Source organism: Stegostoma tigrinum, chromosome 38, assembly GCF_030684315.1.
Source record: "Stegostoma tigrinum isolate sSteTig4 chromosome 38, sSteTig4.hap1, whole genome shotgun sequence".
NCBI lineage: Eukaryota > Metazoa > Chordata > Chondrichthyes > Orectolobiformes > Stegostomatidae > Stegostoma > Stegostoma tigrinum.
In genome coordinates this window covers 1,710,810-1,730,651 of record NC_081391.1, presented here as the reverse complement: position 1 = coordinate 1,730,651, position 19,842 = coordinate 1,710,810, and the positions used below count along the sequence as shown (strand labels likewise).

The following is a 19,842-nucleotide window of genomic DNA, read 5'->3' as shown; positions in this document are numbered from 1 at the left end:
TTAACATTCTGTAGATTGAACTTTATGGAGGGAATTCCAGGATTTTGGCCCAGCGACAGTAAAGGAATGATGACATATTTCCAAGTCAAGATGGTGAGTGGCTTGGAGGGTTACTTGGAGGTGGTGGTGTTCCTGTGTATCTGCTTTTGATCTTCTAGATAGAAGTGATCATAGGTTTAGAAGGTGCTGTTTAAGGATCTTTGGTGAATTTCTCACTGCATCTTGTGGATAGCACAGGGGCATTTAGAAAACACCACATGCACAGTAACACGCTGCTAAAAGAGAAATGTTCCCCTTGACCAGGGTACTTGCATAAAATTGATTCATAAGCTTGTTGACACCAAAGTCAACTGTCATTCATAAACCAGACACATACTTGGACAACATTTCATTTTATTTGTCTCAATTTTACCCATTTTGTTAGAATAATATAGCTTTAGAACAGTGTTTGGGTGTTTCAATAAATATTATATACAAATAGGTAAGGCAGAGTAACAGCTAAAGAAAATATCTGCATTAGCAAAACCATTCAGTTCACTTGAAGACAGCAACTTTATAACTACCAAAACAAAAGAAATGGCACTAATTCTCATTCTACAGTTAGTATAAAAAAGCTATCAATAAAAGGTTTGACATTAAATTGAATTAAGGCTTATATTTGGCATCTGTTCCTGTATGTGTTAGATAGAAATATAATTAATACTAAGAACATAAAAATCACAAAAATAAATTGTTAACTAGGGCAACTGTGTATATGCCACAGCTTAGAGCAATGTATGTATTTTGCATTCAAATGTCTGGAAGCATAAAGTTTCAAAACACAAATCTGAAAGCCCCTGATAAAACTCAGTTTGTTTGAGAATGCAAAATAATGTTTAGTTGTTTGTTGGTTCTGTGTTCAAGTGTAAATGAACCTTCACAAGATAGAACTGACCATTTAAATCCTAATCAATCAGATACGAAGACCTTTACTGTCAGGTTAGTGTTAGCAGCCCATCAGCGTGCTGAGGGTTAGGCTCAGGTCGAAAGCACAGTCATTCACCAGCTCGGGGTAAATGCCCATCGCTAGAGTGGATCTATTGCAGGATGGGCACTGTGACTGGCAGATTAAAAACCAATGAAGGTTTCAGATTGCACCTGGTGAAGAATTACATCAACAGTACAGTGCAAGTTGAGAGACTTGAAGCACAATATTATCATGGACATGACCTTCATTACAGATAATAAATTAAACCATAAAGCCACCCAGTGCCTGCAGCTGCACTCTGTCAAAACAGCTGCTTGCATTGTGCTCAATTCGCATGCTCAGATTACGTTCGTACTCCTTACTTTCCACAGATAACAAACTCTACTGCTAAGCATTGTTTGCATCAATCAGTGTCTCACTTCTGAAACTTAACTCTAACAGAAGTGATGTGAGAATATGACAACTGTAGCAGAATTGAGTGTATTCAGTTTTGAAGTTTTCAATCTGCAGCTTTGTTACTGTTCAGATATTCCCCTGATGATAAATAATGAGTTGGAGGTCCATAGCGCAAAGATTCTATAAAGATCATGAACACACATTGTCACTTCTGTTTCATTCTGAAAAGTGCTTCTTATTTACTCGTATGGTGCAAAATTCAGGAATAAAGCCATGCTCATAATGAGCAGTGGACTGGTGTCAGCACTATGTCTCAACAACAACCATTTGGGATCTACAGCAAAACCTATGTGACATATGAGAGAGTCTTGAGAAACATCTGAACACCTTGGGCTCCAGCCCTGCTTATCCATTCTCAAACATGTTGATTCTGTCACTGTGACCGCTCATGATTTGGATGCAGAGTGCCCAGTGTCTGATCATGATTCATTGCTTTAAGCGCTCTCTGCATTAAAAAGACTGCTTTTATCTAGCAGAAGAGAGACACAGTAATTGCAGCAGTAACTGGCATCATAACTCCACAGATAGTGATCAAGTTGGATTCTGGCCACGCAGAGTCAGTTATTGGCTAAGGATACCCTCTGACCTTGATTACTGATAAGCAGAGGGCAGTAATCATTCTATTGATCTGTTCAGACTCTCAACAATGGGTAAATAAGATAATAAGAAATAGTATCCATCACTGGCATTGGGCAATACAGTGAAGAAATTATTTAGACCAATCTCAGCCATGACACAGAATCTTATGGTTCCAGCCACCACACCAGAATCCAGCAACTGCATCCGCAGCATTGTCAGTGCTCCTTATCTCCAGAGTATACAGCGCACTGTACTAAGTGTCAGTATGTGTGCACAAGACATTGATATGTTGTCACTGGTAAGGTACTGTTTTGGGAGATTTTGATAGCTTCTTTGCAAAGATTTCAGTTGCAACTGGGAAAGATTTATAAAACTCTTGCAGTGATAGATTAATAGTACATGCTGTACCACAAGATAACCAGCACACACAGGCAGGTAACAACCTGGTGAGTTCAGAACTGTTGAGAGTTGTTAGGTCTCGCGACAACTATTTGTGCAGTGAAAGGGCACTGCATAGCAGGAACTGAACAGAACATCACACACTAAACAAAACTCCACAGCAATAAGTGATGCCAGTTTGACTTGGCCACAGAAAACAACAACAGGGTCATGCACAGGCTGGTCCCGAGCCTGTACCTTTGAAACAGCACAAAAAACTGGAGAGTGGGAAAATGCAGACTGAAGCTTGAGAAAGACTAATGAATGTGTCTCAGCCGTTGTGTAAAATGCACTAAAACATAAATTATACAGGACTGTAGTGACTTCTATTGCACATAAACTAAGGATACATAGTAAATAATCTCAGCCAGCACAATGACGGGCCTGTCTAACGTCAGTGTGAGACCACATCTTCTTTCTATGAACAATCACCAGATGCTGTCAAGTTGAACCAGTCCCAAAAGGGGTAGTCCTGTTGGTCAAAGTCAGCTGTGCTACACACGCAGCTTCCCATTCTTTTCAGCATTTCCACCAATCATAAATTCTTCTCTTTGGCAGTTTTTGACCTTACTTCTGGCTTGTTGCCTAGAAATTTCAACATCTTGCTGGGCTTGAATTTTAACTTCTTCTTTATTTCACTATTGGAATCCTTGTGAAAATCTGTTTTTAAAAAAAAGCAGTCGTCATGTCTTTCAAGTAGGTAAATTGCATGGTCAGGGCCATCTGTTGTACCACAGACCCTCCCCCTCCCCCTCAAAAGCATCCAGGAGGGGTCATGGTCTCATCCTCAAAAGCCCAAACATGACAACTAGCAGCTAAAATGTAAAACATGTTCCAAGGTGCTTCACAGGTTCAGTACTGAACACAATTGGACATTGAGTCAGGCAAGGAACTACTGGCACAAAGGACTGAAAGTCTGGTCACGAAGAGAGGTTTGAAAGGACCATACGTGAAGGCAGAACGGGACGGAGAGATTTATGGAAAGAATTCAGTGTTTAAGATCTTATTGGACAGGTGAAGGTGCAGCTACCAACTGTGGAGTAATTAATACTGGGGAATTGCTGGAAGCCAGAACACGAGCAGACATATCGTGGAGGATCTAACGACAGTAGGATTGGGGAAGTGAGGCCAGAGAAGGATTTGAATACGTGGACACAATTTTAAAATCAAGGCATTAGGCAACCAGGTACCACAGTAGCTCAATACACATAGTGAGCTGGACAGGCGACAGTGCCCTGCCCATTGTTTTGATATTGGTGAACACTATTTGATGGACCTGTGAGGGAAAAAAAACAGCATTAGAATGAATATAAAACCATTACTAGACACAGGCAGAAATCATGTCTGAAAGATCCCAGCAAGATGGGAAAGGTTACTCCATAGAGTAATGTGACATTACTATTAATGTATTTAACATGATGATGTCCAGCAGTGGGAAAACTTGAATCTTCCAACCAAGAGATGGCCGACAGGGCTGGATTTAATGTTCCATCCTTCACCATTGCCTGGGAATGCCAGATTATATTTCCAGAAGACATCCGATTAGGTGCCCCATCTAGTTACCGCAGAAAACAAAAGCATGTGGAGCGAGGGTAGATGTGGTGAGCAGGAACCATAGAAGTATGCATAAATGGATCCTTGTTTGATCAGCAGGATGTGATGAGTTGAGTCCTGCAGGGGGTAGGGGATCCCAGCATATTACAATCTACACCAATGACTTAAGTGTTGGGTGCAAAGGCATGGTGGGAAAGCTAATGGGATGCTATATTTTATGACGAGATCTTCAACATAAGTTAGGATGTTATGCTTCTATTATACAGGGCACTGGTGTGATACAACTCAGTATGTGTATCTTGGAACAACTTATTTAAGGAAGGATGTAGTTCAGAGAATGTTTACGAGATTGATACCTGGAATAAATCTGCCAGGTTGGACAGACTGGGCTTGTTTTCACAGGAGTTTAGAAATATTTAAAATCCTGAATGGTCTTGACAGGGTGGATGCAATAATAACGTTTCTTCTTGTGGATGAGTCCAGAACTAGGAAATGTTATTTTAGATTTCAGAGATTGTGGAGATTGTGCTACTTCAGAACTCCCTGCCTCAAATCTGGTGGAGGTGGGGTCAAGGAATGTATGTAAGACAGATGATTTTCTTTTAGGCATGGGGAAATGAATGGTCAGAGATAGATGGCAGCATGGAATTTAAAACACAAACAAATCTTATTAAATGGTGGATTAGGCTTCAAAGGCTGATTGGTCAATTTCTGTTCGTATTTTGTATGTTTATATGTACATTTATGTCACTTCTCTGCAGTATGACGGCAGTGCAAGGTTTTGTGTGGTGAGAAGGTACAACACCTTGACATGTTGTTGGTTGTGACTGGGTGTAAGTCTGCACAGTGCTAGCTGGCAGCTCGCAAGTTCTTCATCGAGTCAAATTCATGGAGATGCGACAGTCTGACATACAGTGTAACCAATGACCGGCTCTTGGTGGAAGTTTTGGAATGCAAATTAAATGCTAAAATATCCACTCATAACAGCACTGGATGTACCCATTTGGCCCACAATGCTATGCGGTGCTAGGTCCTCAACTGAGTTTTATTCCAATCCCAACTTAATACCTTCTTTTGAATACTTATCCAATTCCCTTTGAGATTATGATTCAGTCTCTACCTTGTTCTCAAATATTCACAGATCCAATAACTCTAAATGTAAAAACACTCATTCCAACTTCTCCCTTTGTTTTTCAGTAGGTGTGGTTTGGGTTTGCATTTGGGTTAGGTCAGGTGGCCTGGGCCAGGGTTAGTCTGCGGTATGGGGGATTTGGGGATAGTGTGGGTTGTATAGGTGCCCATCGCTACTGAGAGTGCTACTACCCTGCAGCTGAACCCAACTAACCTCTCAGTTTCTGGGAGAGGTCCTTTATCTTCTTAGTAACTGAGATCCTGCTTCCAGGTAACATTCACACTAACTGCCACATGTAGCCCTCCAACTGAGTTCCAGAAAGGGAGGCCCAAAGACCAATATAAGTCCCTCGCTGCAGACGTGTCTCCATAGCAAAGATTTTGGTATCTTAGCAAGACCCACCCTCACCTCGTCCACTTCCACATCCCCCACTGCTCAGGTTACAGGGGAGTATTCAGATCAACCCTCATCTCATTTCTCCACACCACCCCCCCACCAGATTCAGGAGAATACTCAGACTCATCCTCACCTTGTTCTCTGTCCCCACTCCAGGTACAGCAGAGTTTTCTGACCCACCCTCACCTCATCCATCACCATCCCACCCCCAAAGTTCCAGGGGAGTATTCAGACCCACCCACAGCTTGGCGCTCTCTCTCCCTCCGAGCTTCATGTGCTGCAATTTTTAGTGGACAGAGAGAGCAATAGAATAGGGCAGGAATCAGCCTGAATTCAAACTGAACTGTTTAAAGAAACTGTCTTCTCTTATACATGTTAATCTCTTTAGTCCAGAAATACATTGTTCAGAAACAGCAGTTATCCAGAGATGTGCTTAGTGGATCCAAGTGACCCTCAGCACCATTTTAGTTCCATTCTTCAGGACCAGAACTATAGAAGGTACAGTATTTAGATAAGAACATTTTTATTATTGCTGTAACACCGTTTTATGCTTCTGGTAAGTATTTCTATTGACTGTGTTCTCTGGATAGACATTCTAAACTTACTCTATATATTCAGAAAACGTCAAAATCCAGAAAGACTTGGTCCCAATATTCTGATCTGGAGAGGTTACAGTATATATTATAGCATCTTGCATTTAAATGGTTCCATTAAGGTAGTGAAACATTGTGCGACGATTGACAGAAGTGTTGTCAAACCAAGTTAACACCAAACCAGGTACGGAGATATTGGGGGAGATGACCAAAAGCTCAGCCAGAGAAGTTGCTTTTAAGAAACACCTTAAATGAGAGAGCAGAGGCAGTGACATTTAGGAAGGCAAATCAAGAATTCAGGGCCTTGGCAGATGAAGACAGCATTAATGGAGGAGTGATGAAAATAATCAGGGATGCTCAAGAGTCCAGAATTAGAGGATAACAGATATCTTGGAGGGTTGTAGAACTAGGGGTGATTAGGGATGAATGGGCAGGACCATCGAATGAGGAAAGTGAATTTTTACATGTTTTTAACAAAGTCAATGTAGTTGTGTCAGCAAGGTGGTGGTGTATAAATTATATTTACATTTGGAGCAAATACCTTACCTTTGTTTTTTATCATTGCTGCCAGCAATTTATCCTCTTCTTCCTCTCTGTAATACAGTAATATGAGAATTACCTCATCATTTTCTCTCTCACATTGAGAAAAATTACAATGCACTTGACAATCCTGTAGTAGTCACCCCCAGATAGGAACCTCAATATCCCGTGTCAGTTAATCCTACAGAAAGCTGGTAACCCACTATCCTACATCTATTACTCCAGCACCATAACAAAATGACTCTTCTCTCACCTGATCCATTATCTGATCTATCGCAGACTCTTTCCTTCCTTAATTTCACTGTTTCTATTTCTTGGGATAGGGTGTCCAAAAATGACTCCCACAATTACCTTGACTGTACCTCCTCACACTGCTTCCTGCCAGGTTTCCATTCCCTTTTGCCACATCTGTTCCAACAGTGTCTCCTTTCACCAAACTGCCTTAATGGATGACTACTCCTCTGCTAATAAACATGGATAACAGAGCTTTCAGCCATGTCGGTCTCAACTCCCACAGTGCTGCTCTCATCCCTTCCCCACTCTCCCAGATCAATGACCGGGTTCTTGTCCTTATTCTTCACCCCATTAGTCTCTGCAAAGGATCATATCCTGCCATTTCTGCCTCCCCCATCAGCATACCACCACCAAACACATCTGCTCCTCGTCTCCTACACTGTCAGCATTCCAGAGGAAACATTCCCTCTATTACATCCTGGTACACTCTTATTAGACCTAACACTTCCTCACTGCCCCATGATACATCTCCTGCACATGCATGGCCAGGTAACATTTACCATATCACCTCCTTACCAAGGTCCTAAGCACAGCTTCTTTCAATCTGTATTCGCTGCTCACAACTGCAGCCTCCACTCTGTGTCGACACCAAACACAGGCTGGATGACCATTTTGTGGAATACCTCCTGTCAGTAAGAATGACAGTGACCTTCCAGATGCTTGCTACTTTATACACCATCTTGCTGTCATGTGAACATTTCAACCTAAACTACCATTTTCCAGCCCCTTTCAGTTCTGAAGAGGAGTCATACTGAAATTGCAATGTTAACTGTTTCTCTCGCCACAGATGCTGCCAGACCTGTTGCATTTCTCCAGCACCCTCTATTTGTGTGATCCTAAATACTGAATAGATTACCGCTGCCGGTCTTCATCCAGGCTGTTGATAATAGCATTTCTTTGCTCGATGACTGTAATCAACTCCTGCATCAATTCTGCCTCTCGCGCTCGATCCTCATCTGTCCAATCTTTTTCTGCAGGAACAAGTGAAGCAATGATCAGCCCGACGGAATTGACTGCGGAAGGTAAACCCCGAATGCATCGTGCAGCTATAACTCACCTGGTTTGTTGAGCAGACAGCGCAGTTCATACTCCACATCAGCTTGCCGCTCCTCCAGATTCTGTTGTTTGAAACTGCAACACAGGACAGGGTTCACATTATGGCAAGACTTCAGACTGTGGCAGCCTCCTCAGTTAAACAGCAATGATTAGTATATAAATTACCTATTCACAACTCCTTCATTAAGCCAATGGGGCTAGGAAATTGCAGCTGCACTTTTTCTAATAGATCTTGTCCTCATTCCCTCACCATCTGTGCAATCCCTGGAGACTGCCAATGTATCGTCAGTTCAGGCCCATCAGTCATGGACTGGGGACTGGGGCAACTCATTGATTTAAAGCTCTACTGCAGAATGGAGCAACAACCTAGGCCAAAACACAGGGGCCTGGCTGATAGACCAGGCAGTACAAGCACTGCAACACTGAACCTGACAGAGGAAGAGGCGCAGGGAGCATGGAAGTACAGAGATGAGGGGGATGGGAGTCAAGGGAAAGAACTGGAAAGGTGGAAACATGGAGCTGGAATGGCACTATCACTCTGTTTCATTTAAAGACCAAAATCAGATGATAAATTACATCAGTCTGAGTTGATCTTGCTGTGCTGCAGAGGAACACAGGTGGAAACACAGCTTTGTATAAACACTTAAGCTTACGCAGTGCATAAGAACTTTAATGAAAGGTCTTGTCTCACAAATTTAATTGAGTTTTTGAGGAAGTGACAAAGCTGATTGATGAGGGGGTAGGGCAGTGGATGTTGTCTACATGGACTTTATGAAAGCATTTGACAAATACCTTCATGGTAGGCTGGTCCAGAAGATTAAATCACACGGGATACGTGGTGAGTTGGTAAGTTGGAAACAAAATCGCTTGATCGTAGAAGGTAATTGTGCAGGGGTGTTTTTCTGATTAGAGGTGAAATAATTCTACACAGAGGCCAGTACTCCATCACCAAGTCATCCTTTATTTACATGTGGAGAGTCTTTGACACTGATCCAGCTCCCTCAGAGCCAGCTCTCCAAGAGAACAGACGTCTGACATTCCTGGTCTTATCTGTCAGTCAGGGCTCCCCAAATGGACCAGATTAACAGCCCCAATCAGGAAACTCATACTCTGTTTCCCACCTGGCTGACCTCTTTACAATCACTACAGGAGGTCTATGACCTATGGTGTTTTGCAAATGTCAGTGCTGGGACCTCAGTCATTTATAAATGAATTGGATAAAAATGTAGGTGGTCTGAGCAATAAGTTTGCAGACAACACAAAAAGTGATGGATGTGTGAATAGTGAAGAAGGTTGTTCAATGGTACAGCAGGGTATGGATCAATTCAAAAGGAAAGTACACAGTAAATGGTAGGACCCTTAGGAGCACTGATATACAGAAAGATCTTGGGATGCCAGTCCACAGCTCCCTGAAAGTGGCAACATAAGTGGTACGGTTGTAAAGGAGGCATATGGCATGCTTGCCTTCATCAGTAAGGGCACAGAGTATAAATATTGGCAAATCAGGAATGACACAGATAGGGTAAATAGCCAAGGTCTTTTTCCCAGAATAAAGGAGTCCTAAACTAGAGGGGCATAGGTGTAAGGTGAAAGGGGAAAGATTTAAAAGGGACCTGAGGGGCAACATTTTCACACACAGGGTGGTGAGTTTATGAAACGAGCTGCCAGAGGAAGTGGTAGAGGGGTTAAAATAACAACATTTAAAAGGCATCTGGATGGGTACCTGACTAGAAAGGGTTTACAGGGATATGGGTCAAACGCTGGCAAATGAAACTAGATCAGTTTAGGATATCTGGTTGGCACAGACGGGTTGGACTGAAGTCTGGTTCCTGTATAACTATGACTCTAAGTTACGTTGTAGCTGAATCACAGTTTAGTTCAGCCACATTTGGAGTATTCTATGCAGTTCTGGTTGCCACACTATGGGAAAGATCTGGAGGCGTTTAGACAGGGTGCAAAAGAGTTTCACCAGGAAGATGCCTAGATTGGAATGTAAAAGCTACAATGAGAGGTTGCACAAAGTTTTGACTAGCCCATGAGAGGCTGAAGAGTGATGGAAGCATATAAAATTATGAGGGACACAGATAAGATGGATAGTCGGAGTCACTTTCCTGGGAGGAAATTTTAAATTAATAGGTTTAAGGTGAAACAGGAATGTTTGAAGGATGTATGCAAAGTTTTTTTAATGCAGAGTGTGGTAGATGCCCAGAATGCAATGCTGGGGAGACGGTAAATACAAAGCAATGTTTAAGAGGCATTTAGACAAATATACGAACAGGGACAGAGTAGATGGATACAGACTGTATGCAGGCAGGTTCAAATGGCATCATGGTTGGCTCGTACATCATGGGCCGAAGGTCCTGTTCCTGTGCTGTCCTCTTGTACATTCTTAACGAGCTAGCTCAGGACTAGCTGATGTCAGACCGACAGGTGATACGACAGGGGTCCCTGCAGACAGCTTTTCCTTTCTGGCCCCCTTGCATACCTGTCCCTCAGCCGCAGACACCTCGGCAATGCCCCATCACCATCAAAAATAAATGAATGAGGGACCGGGAATGGCTGGTATCTCTATTCCATGGCAATCCAAACATGCAACAAAGTTATTGTGACACAAGTAGTTAATATGTGGTAAAGGGAAGAGAATGAATGCAATAAAACAGCAACTCACGTGTAAACTAGCTCTGACTCACGACGAACCAGCATGTGCTTCTCATGGATTAGTTTGAACCAATCAACCAGGAGATCATCTTCATCTTCATCTGTGAATCCAAAAGAAATCGAGAACGAATACTGACTGGAGATGTATCAAGCCCTCTTTCCCTTCCTCGAATCATCCCCACCTGCCCCTCCCTCCTAAGGGGTGCCACCTCCCCATAATGTGACAGATCGAGGACCACTTCCCAACCCCTCCCTCAGCCTTTAGTTGTGAATGCTTTAAATCCTCCAGCCAGCTGAACAGCACACAATTCAGGGATAGTACTCCTACAACCTCCAGCAATCCAGAAATTCTGTATTGTTTCAAACTGTGGTTTCTTCTCCATTCGTGATTTATTTCGCTCTGCAACTGGAGGCCATGTCGTCAGTTGTCTAGGCTCCAGATGATGGCGTTCCCTCCCTGCACCTCTCCCACTTTTTCAGAAAACAAATTCAACTTAAAGAGTATGATGTTATTGGCCATCACAGCATCCTGATTCAAGCTGGGCATAAGTTGGAAAATTGTTTACAATGTCTTTAGAAACAAAAGGGAGATTGAAAGAGATGAAGATGTGGCTGTATCAGGATAGAAGACAGTTACAGCATTAGAAATATTAGGAGTGAGCACTAAGTGGAACTGAAAATCAAAAAGACTTTTGGATTAGATTACTATCTTTGGATCACAGTGATAAAGTAACAGGATATAAAAGATAGAGGAATAAGTGTAGCTCATTCAGTCCCTTAAGCCTGTTCCACCATTCCGTTGAGATCATACCTGATCTACGGCCTAATGGCATATACTTGCCATTGGCCCATATCCCTTAATACCCTTGCTTCAATCTCAGATTTAGAATGAACTAATCCAGCATCCTTTGCTATTTCTGGAAGACAGTTCCAAACATTTACCACCCTTTTGTGTATAGAAGTGCTTCCTAACATCTCTCCTGAATGGTCTGGCCCCAATTCTTAGACTTGCCTCCAGGTCTAGAATCCTGAACCAGCAGAAATAGTTTATCTACCCTTTCTTTTCATGTTAATATTTTGGAGACTTTGAATAGATCACCCCTTAGCCTTCTAAATTTTAGAGAAACCAGACCTAATTTTTATAATCACTCCTCATTATTTAACCCAGACATTATTCTTGTAAACCTACGTTATACTCCCTCCAAGGCCAAAACATCCTTCCTGAGATGTGGTGCCCAGATCTGCTCACAATAATCCAAGTGGGGTCTAACCTGTGTTTTGGATAACCACGACATAACTTCTGCATCCTTACAATCCAGTTCCCTAGATGTAAAGGCCAGAATCCTACTAGCTTTCTTGATCATTTTCTGTGTCTGTTTATAATCATTTTAGGGAGTACCCTGAGCAATACTTTATCAATTCAAAATGGATAACCCCACACTTGCTTTGCCTAATCACTTGGTCTATCAATATTCCTTTATAATTTTATGCTATCATCTACAATGCCTACAATGTCACCTTGCTTTGTCACACTATCTTAGTCACCTCTGAGACCACCTCTTCTGGTCAGTTCAGAAGAAGTGATTGGACACAAAGCATTAACTCTAATTTCTCTCCACAGATACAAACAGACTTGCTGAGTTCCTTCAGCAATTTGTTTTTGTTTCAGATTTCCAGCACTCACAGTTCTCTGTTTTAGTTTAGAGATCAGAGACACTTGCTGCAAAGGCAGTGGGATATAAGTTAATTTTCACTTTACATTAACTTTCATGTTAAGTTTAGGAAACCTGGTCAGCATGGAGGAGTTGGGCTGAAGGGCCTGTTCCTGTGCTATATGACTCTATATAGGCTGGGGAAGCAGAATAGGATAGACAATTTCTGATGATTGCTCTCCGCGCTTTCCAGCCACATCCCTCTCGCCTCTTGGAACCTTACTTCTCTTCCTGTAATCAGGAAAAACTCACTGCCTAGAATTGTGATAGAGCTGGGAACCCCAACTACACTAAAGAAGTATTTAGATGATAATTTGAAGCACAAAGAGCATACAAAGCTACAAGTTAAGTGCTGGGAAATGTAATTAGGATAGATAGATGCTTCATGACCAGCATGGTCACAATGGACCAAAGGGTGTCTTTCCATGCTTTAAATCTATATGACCATAAGGCAACGTGTTAGTTGGGGGGGGCACTTTGGGACCAGTGACCATAATTCCGTCAATTTTAAAATACCTATAGAGGAGGATAGGTCAGGTCCTCAAATAAAAGTTGAAATTGGCCTTGTCCCAATTTAGAATGGTCTTAGACAGGAACGTTCAAAAGTTGATTGGGAGAGGCTGTTTGCAGTGAAAGGGTCTTCTGGTGAGTGGAGGTCTTTCAAAATTGAGTTAACGAGAGTTCAGGACTAGCATGTTCCTACGAGAGTGAAGGATAAGGCTGGCAGGAAGAGGGAGCCCTGAATGACTAGAGCTATTGAGGCCCTGGTCAAGAAAAAAGAGGCATATGACACATACAGACTGCTGGGATCAAATGAATTCCTTGAGGAGTTTAAAGGGTGTTGGAGTACACTTGAGAGAAAAATCAAGAGGGCTAAAAGGGGATGGCTTTGGCAGACGAGGCAAAGGAGAATCTGAAGAGATTCTACAAGGATACAAAGGGCAAGAGAGCAACTAGGGAGAGAATAGGGCCTCTTAAAGATTGACCAGGTCATCCGTGTGTGGAGCCACATGAGACGGGTGAGACCCTAAATGAATAGTTTTCGTCAGTATTTATTGTCGGCAAAGGCAAGGATGCTGAGGAACTCGAGTAAATAAATAGTCTTGGAGATAGTCTACATTACAAAAGAGGTGGTGCTAAAAGTCTTAAAATGCACTAAGGTAGATAAATCCGTGGGATCTGAAGCAGTGTATCTCAAGACTTTGTGGAAGGCTGAGGCAGGAAACTGCAGGATGCCTAGCAGGGATTTGTATCAACAGCCATAAGTGAAATGCCTGATGATTGGAGAATGGCTAATGTTGTGCCATTATTTAAGAAAGGCTGCAGGGAGATGCTGGGAACTAGACTGGTGAGCCTAACATCTGTTGGGTAAGTTGTCAGAGAGGTTATTTTGAGAGACTGGATTTATATGCATTTGAAGAGGCAACAACTCATTTGGGATCGTCAGCATGGCTTTGTGCATAGGAAACTGTGTTACACGAATATGATTGAGTTTTTTTTTGAAGGGGGTGAGCAAAAATGTAGATGAGGGCAGTGCAGTAGGCGTTGTCTACACGGACTTTGGCAAGACCTTCGACAAGATTCCGCATTGGTGGGTTGTTGAGCAAGGTTAAATCTCACAGGATTCAGGGATAGCTAGCCAATTGGATATAAAATTGGCTTGACAGTAGAAGACAGAGGGTGATGGAAGAGGATTGTTTTTCACATTGGTAGTCTGTGACCAGTGGTGTGCCACAGAGATTGGAGCTGAGTCCACTGTTATTGGTCATTTATATATACGATTTGGGTGAGAATTTAGGAGATATGGTTTGCTGATGACACCAAGATTAGTATTGTGGACAGTGAAGGAGGTTATCTGGGAACGTGGTAGGATCTTGATCAACTGGGACAGGGGGCTGACGAGTGGCAGATGAGGTTTAATTTAGCTAAATGCAAGATGTTGCATTTTGGTGTGTCAAACCAGAGCAGGACTTAGTCAATGGTAGCACCCAGGCGAGTATTATAGAACAGAGAGATCTAGGGAAACAAGTTCATAGTCATGTACCATCAGCCAATTCTGACTTCCCAAGTTCAAGGAGTTTCCGCTGAACTCACCATTGTCACAGCTGCGAAGTTTCTCCTCCAGTGCAACCCCATGATGTTCTAGTTCATCCAGGCTCTGTTCTAGTTGTTCCAACTCTCCCTGGATGTTCTCCTCAGGAATATATTGATCTGCATGCACCTTAAAAAAAAAATCACAACAACAAGAACTTAAAGCTACTGAGAAATTACAAGCCTTTCAAAAATAAATAAAATATATCAGTACAGAAAAACAGAAGTGTGAATCACCCTCAATTTCTGTATTCAAGGTACAGATCTAGGGATACAGGGTCCATGTACTCAATCCCATTTGCCTCGGATCATCTGTACAATTGAACTGTACTCTCAAATGGGTGCCAGGCTTTGCACTCATGCTATGCTCACTTCTGAAGTGAGAGCAATACTCTAAGGTTTTGGAGTAGATTTGTAGCTCGGGTTGTGGATGTTGAGGTTGGTTGGCTCGCCAAGCTAGATTGTTGTTCTGCAGGTGTTTCGTTACCGTGCTTGGTAACGTCCTCAGTGCAGCTTCTGATGAAGTGATTGTGTGTTTTCCCACCTGGTTGAAAGCAATACTGCCCAAACAATCCTGCTCAATTTAAACATCCTACTGTTACATCAAGTAAAAAGTCAGTCTGAGTGAGGCAGCAGCACGGGGGACAATCAGTAGAAGTGATAGCAGCTCTCTCTATCTCACTCTCAGACAATCATCAAGTGTGATAACAGGTCAACCACACATGGCAGAATAGTGGTAACAGATTAAACATATGCAGGGCACAATCAGCGAATGTGATAAACTCCTGCTCCCTCACACAAGATGGTGCACAAGTCAGGGCATCAGAGATAGTCAGCAAGGTGGTGTTGGAGGAGGCAGTGAACAAGGAGAGGAGGGAGGGGGTCCAAGAACGAGGAGACTGAGCATGACACAAGTAGTGAAAGTGAGGATTCAGCAGATTCAGGCAGAAACCAGAATGACCAGCAGCTGACAGAGGCATGGTGTTAATGTCAGCACTGAGACAGACGCAACATACACCGACAAACAGATTGGGTGCCGAGAATGAACATACACACAGCTTATCCTGTTCAGCATCAGCATTAATGTTTCTGACATCAGAAAAAGCAATTTAACTGCACGTAATTGAACAAAAAGATTCATTTCCAGCAGGAGATGAAAAGCCTTACACTTACCTTGCGCTTAATCAATGGGAATCCATGTCCTGGGGCTGGAGGACGTGCTGGTTTTGGTCCTTTCCGAGGGCGGGGTGGAGCAGTTAGTCCAGTTGGACTGGATTTTCTGTCAAATGGATTTTCTTTGCATGAAGACTGTAAAAAAAAATTATTCCCTGAACAAAGTGAGATTTCCCACTTATAATCTTCCAAAGTTCTCTCAATTTGGGAACTGTTCAGAGTTTACAAAGATAAGAAAGTCACTAGGATACACGATTCAACAGTTAAGGCAATAACTGACACTTCTGAGGCTGCAGGATGGTGGGTCATCTCCCACTTGTTAAGGTCAAAGAGGTCACTGGGCGGTTCGCAGAGTCCTGAGGGGCGAGGATGAACAGCAATGAATTGCGGTCTGCATTGGTAAGAAAAGGGTGGGAAGTCCTTTAGGCAGATTGCCAAGTGCTGGAAATGAATTAAAAAGTAGGACCTTAAAAGGTAGCAACACCTGAATTACTGCAAGGTCATGAGTTGGCAAATACTGAAATAGGAGGATACAGCAAATGGAAAGATGATGTAGAAACAAATTCTTTAGACTTCTGGGGAATTGGGACTGGTTCTGGAGGAAGGTGTAATGTGTGTAAGGCAGACAGGGTGCGCATCACTAAAATAAAACAAAACTTTGGATGGTAGAGACTTGCCTCGATGTGGCTGAGATCAACATCAATAGTGGGTTTTGTCAGTGCTTTTGGAAAAAGTTTAAATTAACCTGGCAGCGGGCGAGAAGCCTAAGCACAGAATCAGAAAGGAGAGTCAGGAATACAAAGGATAGCATTTGTGAAGGTGCATGGAAAGCAGAGGAACAAAGTCTAGAAAACAGACAATGGAGTTGTTCCAAGATCAGTAGTACAGGGAAGATAATGGCACCTTGGAGAAGGACAACAGAGTAATGCCTGAAATTTGGCTGAAGGAGGAATGGAAACTCAACATTGCTGGTTATTTTTCTTTAGCAAAATAGGATGAAAAATGGACCCCGACAAGAGGCAATTCTGAATTCAGATGGGAATGTTTAGCTAGTAATGAAGCAGGACAAGTGGAAGGGGCTGCTACATGACGTCCTTCAGCAACATTTATCCAAAAGCAAGATTTTGGTTTGTATAGGTTTGTTGCCAACACTCAGCTCTACATAAACCCCTCCGCTGTTTCAAAATTCCCAAATTATCTGACTTCCAGATCTGGATCAGCATAAACTATTCCAATTAAATATTGGGAAGATTGTTTTTTTTGTGCATCCTAAATTCAGTTCCTGAACCATTGATTTCACCCTCTTCCTTGGCAGAGTTCAAGATGGTGACAGTCTGTTTGGTGTCATGTGACTGGATCAAGTTTTTGACTTCATATTTGCCCCAATACTAAAACCGTTGATTTCCACTGATGTATCATTATCCTTTACCCTGTGATTCCGTCTCTTCTCCATTCACACACTGACAGTAGATTAAAAAGCAGGTCTCAATGGTTGTAATCTCTGGATTACTACCAGTCCCATGTTCCAGAGAGTTTAGAAAAGGAAAATAGGACAAATTAGATGAAGAGATGTACAGCTCGATGAACACAGCAGGTCAAACAGCATCACAGGAGCAGGAAAGCTGACATTTTGGGCCTAGACCCTTCATCAGAAATTGAGGAGGGGAAGGGGGTTCTAATATAAATTGGGAGAGAGGGGGAGGCAGATAGAGGATGGATACAGGAGAAGATAGGTTGTCAGGAGACAGACCGGTCAAAGAGGTGGGGATGGAGCCAGTAAAGGTGAGTGTAGGTGGGGAAGTAGGAAGGAGATAGGTCAGTCCAGGGAAGATTGACAGGTCAAGGGGGTAAATTAGGTTAGTAGGCAGGAGATTGGGGGGGGGGGGGGGGGGTGGGAAGGTGTCGGGGCAGGTGTAGCGCATCCTGCGGTTGCAGGGAAATGTGCCCGGTTGGTGGGGCTGGAGGGGAGTGTGGAGTGGACAAGGAAGTCACAGCAAGAGTGGTCCCTTTGGAAGGCAGATAAGGGTCAGGATGGAAAATGTCTTTGGTGGTGGGATCAGATTGCAGGAGGATGGCATTTTCCTTCCTTAAGGGACATCCTGAGGATGATGCGTTGGATCTGGGAGGTTGGTGGGGTGGTATGTGAGGACATTGGAGATCCTGTTTTGGTTTTTATTGCAGGGGTGGGGGTTGTGAGGGATGAGTTGCAGGAAATGCGGGAGACGTGGTTAAGGGTGTTCTCGACCACTGAGGAGAGGAAGTTGCGGTCCTTGAAAAACAAGGATATCTGAGATGTATTGGAGTGGAATGCCTTATCCTGGGATCAGATGCGGTGGAGGTGAAGGAATTGGGAATAGGAGATGGCATTTTTGCAGGAAGGTGGGTGGGAGGAGGTGATTTCTAGGTAGCTATGGGAGTCGGACTGCTTGAAACGGATATCGGTTTCTAGGTGGTTGCCAAAGATGGAGACAGAGAGGTTCAGGAAGGAGAGAGATGTATTAGAGATGATCCAGGTGAATTTAAGGTTGGGGTGGAAGGTATTGGTGAAGTGGATGAACTGTTCGAGCTCCTCGTGGGAGCACGAGGCGGCGCCGAAACAGTCATCAATGTAACGGAGGAAGAGGTGGGGTTTAGGGCCAGTGTAGCCATGGAAGAGGGATTGTTCTTCGTAACCTACGAAGAGGCAGGCATAGCTTGGGCCCATGCGAGTATCCATGGCCACCCCCTTTCTCCGTAGAAAGTGGGAGGAAATGAAAGAGAAGTGATTGAGGGCGTGGATGAGGGGGAGGGGGACCATGGAACTGCAAGTTCTGGAGGAGGTGGAGGGCGGGTGTGGGTGGTGTCACGGATGGAGGTAGGGAGTTCCTGGGCCAAGGGGAGAAAACGGAGTCCTGAGAAGTGGGGATAAGTTCGGTGGTGCAGGAGCAGGCGGAGACAATGGGTTGACCAAGGCAATCACGTTTGTAGATTTTGGGAAGGAGACAGAAGTGGGCGGTGTGGGGTTGGGGAACGATGAGGTTGGAGGCTGTGGGTGGGAGGTCACCTGAGGTGATGAGGTTGTGGATGGTTTGGGAGATGACGGTTTGGTGATTGGGGGTAGGGTCATGATCCAGGGGACGGTGGGTGGTGGTGTCGGAGAGTTGGCATCTGGCCTCAGCAATGTATAAGTCATTGCGCCATACGACAACTGCGCCTCCCTTGTCCGCAGGTTTTATGGTGAGGCTGGGATAGAAGAAGAGGGAGCGGAGGGCTGCACGTTCTGCGGGGGAGAGGTTGGAGTGGGTGAGAGGGGTGGAGAGGTTGAGGCGATCGATGTCATGATGGCAGTTGGAGATGAAGAAGTCGAGGGATGGTAGGAGGCCTTGGGGTGGTGCCCAGGAGGAGGGAGTGCACTGGAGGTGGGAGAAGGGGTCAGTAGAGGGAAGGTTAGGCTCACAGTTAAAGAAGTAAGCGTGGAGGCGGAGGCGTCGGAAAAACTGCTCAACGTCCAAGCGTGACCAGTATTCATTGATGTGGGTGGAGGGGGACAAAGGTGAGCCCTTTACTGAGGACTGACCGTTTGTGTGGGGGGGGGGGGGGGGGGGAGAGGGGGGAAGAGATGGTGAAGACTTGGCAGGGCTGGGTGCTGCTGTCTCCTCTGGAGCTGCTGGCTGTGGAGGCGGTGGGCAGAGCGATGTTGGCATCTGCTGCAGGCGGAGTTGCATCAGCATCGGTGGTGGACAGAATGGGGTAGGAGGCGACAGCAGCGGTGACAGTAGGTGCACCCTCAGTATCGGCCTCGGAAATGGAAGCCGTGGCGTTCGCTGTCCCGGAAGTGGTGTATCCGGTGGCAAAGGATATGATGTCATCCATGGTTGCTCCGACAGTGGCCGCAAGGCCAATGGCGGCGGGCACATAGTGAGGAAGGTCCTGGGTAGGGTTGGGGTTTTGGGAGGTGGGGTAAGCCCATTTTGGGTGGTAGGCACCAGTACGTTTACTGTACTTATGGTTTTTTTTTGTCCACTACAGCCAAGTAGAATTGCGAGTTCAGGTTGTGGATGCTACGAAGAATAAAAAACAGGAGGGGTCCTTTGCAGGTCTAGGAGAGGGAGGCTCTGAGCTGGGGTAGACTTGATTGGTGCCTGGAGATGCCTGTGCATTGCTGCGAGTGTGTGTTTCAGGTGTCGCAGGGAGAAATGCTTCTGAAGGGTCTCAATGTTCTGA

The 19,842-nt window shown here is 44.1% G+C and overlaps 1 protein-coding gene across 3 annotated transcripts in view; it reads right to left on the bottom strand.

The window, feature by feature from the left end:
• Positions 1 to 376: 376 nt before the first annotated feature.
• micall1a (MICAL-like 1a) overlaps positions 377 to 19,842 on the bottom strand; it is an 82,408-nt gene continuing 62,942 nt past the window's right edge. For 2 of the 3 annotated variants that reach the window (XM_048520961.2, XM_059640779.1), the window contains 7 exons: positions 15,640 to 15,774; positions 14,470 to 14,596; positions 10,674 to 10,764; positions 8,007 to 8,080; positions 7,806 to 7,920; positions 6,662 to 6,708; positions 377 to 3,100 (listed from right to left, as the gene is read on the bottom strand). In XM_048520961.2, the coding sequence (XP_048376918.1) occupies positions 2,976 to 3,100; positions 6,662 to 6,708; positions 7,806 to 7,920; positions 8,007 to 8,080; positions 10,674 to 10,764; positions 14,470 to 14,596; positions 15,640 to 15,774 (714 nt within the window). In that variant the 3' untranslated portion in view covers positions 377 to 2,975. Of the gene's footprint in view, positions 3,717 to 6,661; positions 6,709 to 7,805; positions 7,921 to 8,006; positions 8,081 to 10,673; positions 10,765 to 14,469; positions 14,597 to 15,639; positions 15,775 to 19,842 lie in introns of all 3 variants that reach the window. The other variant, XM_048520962.2, reaches the window with a different exon arrangement.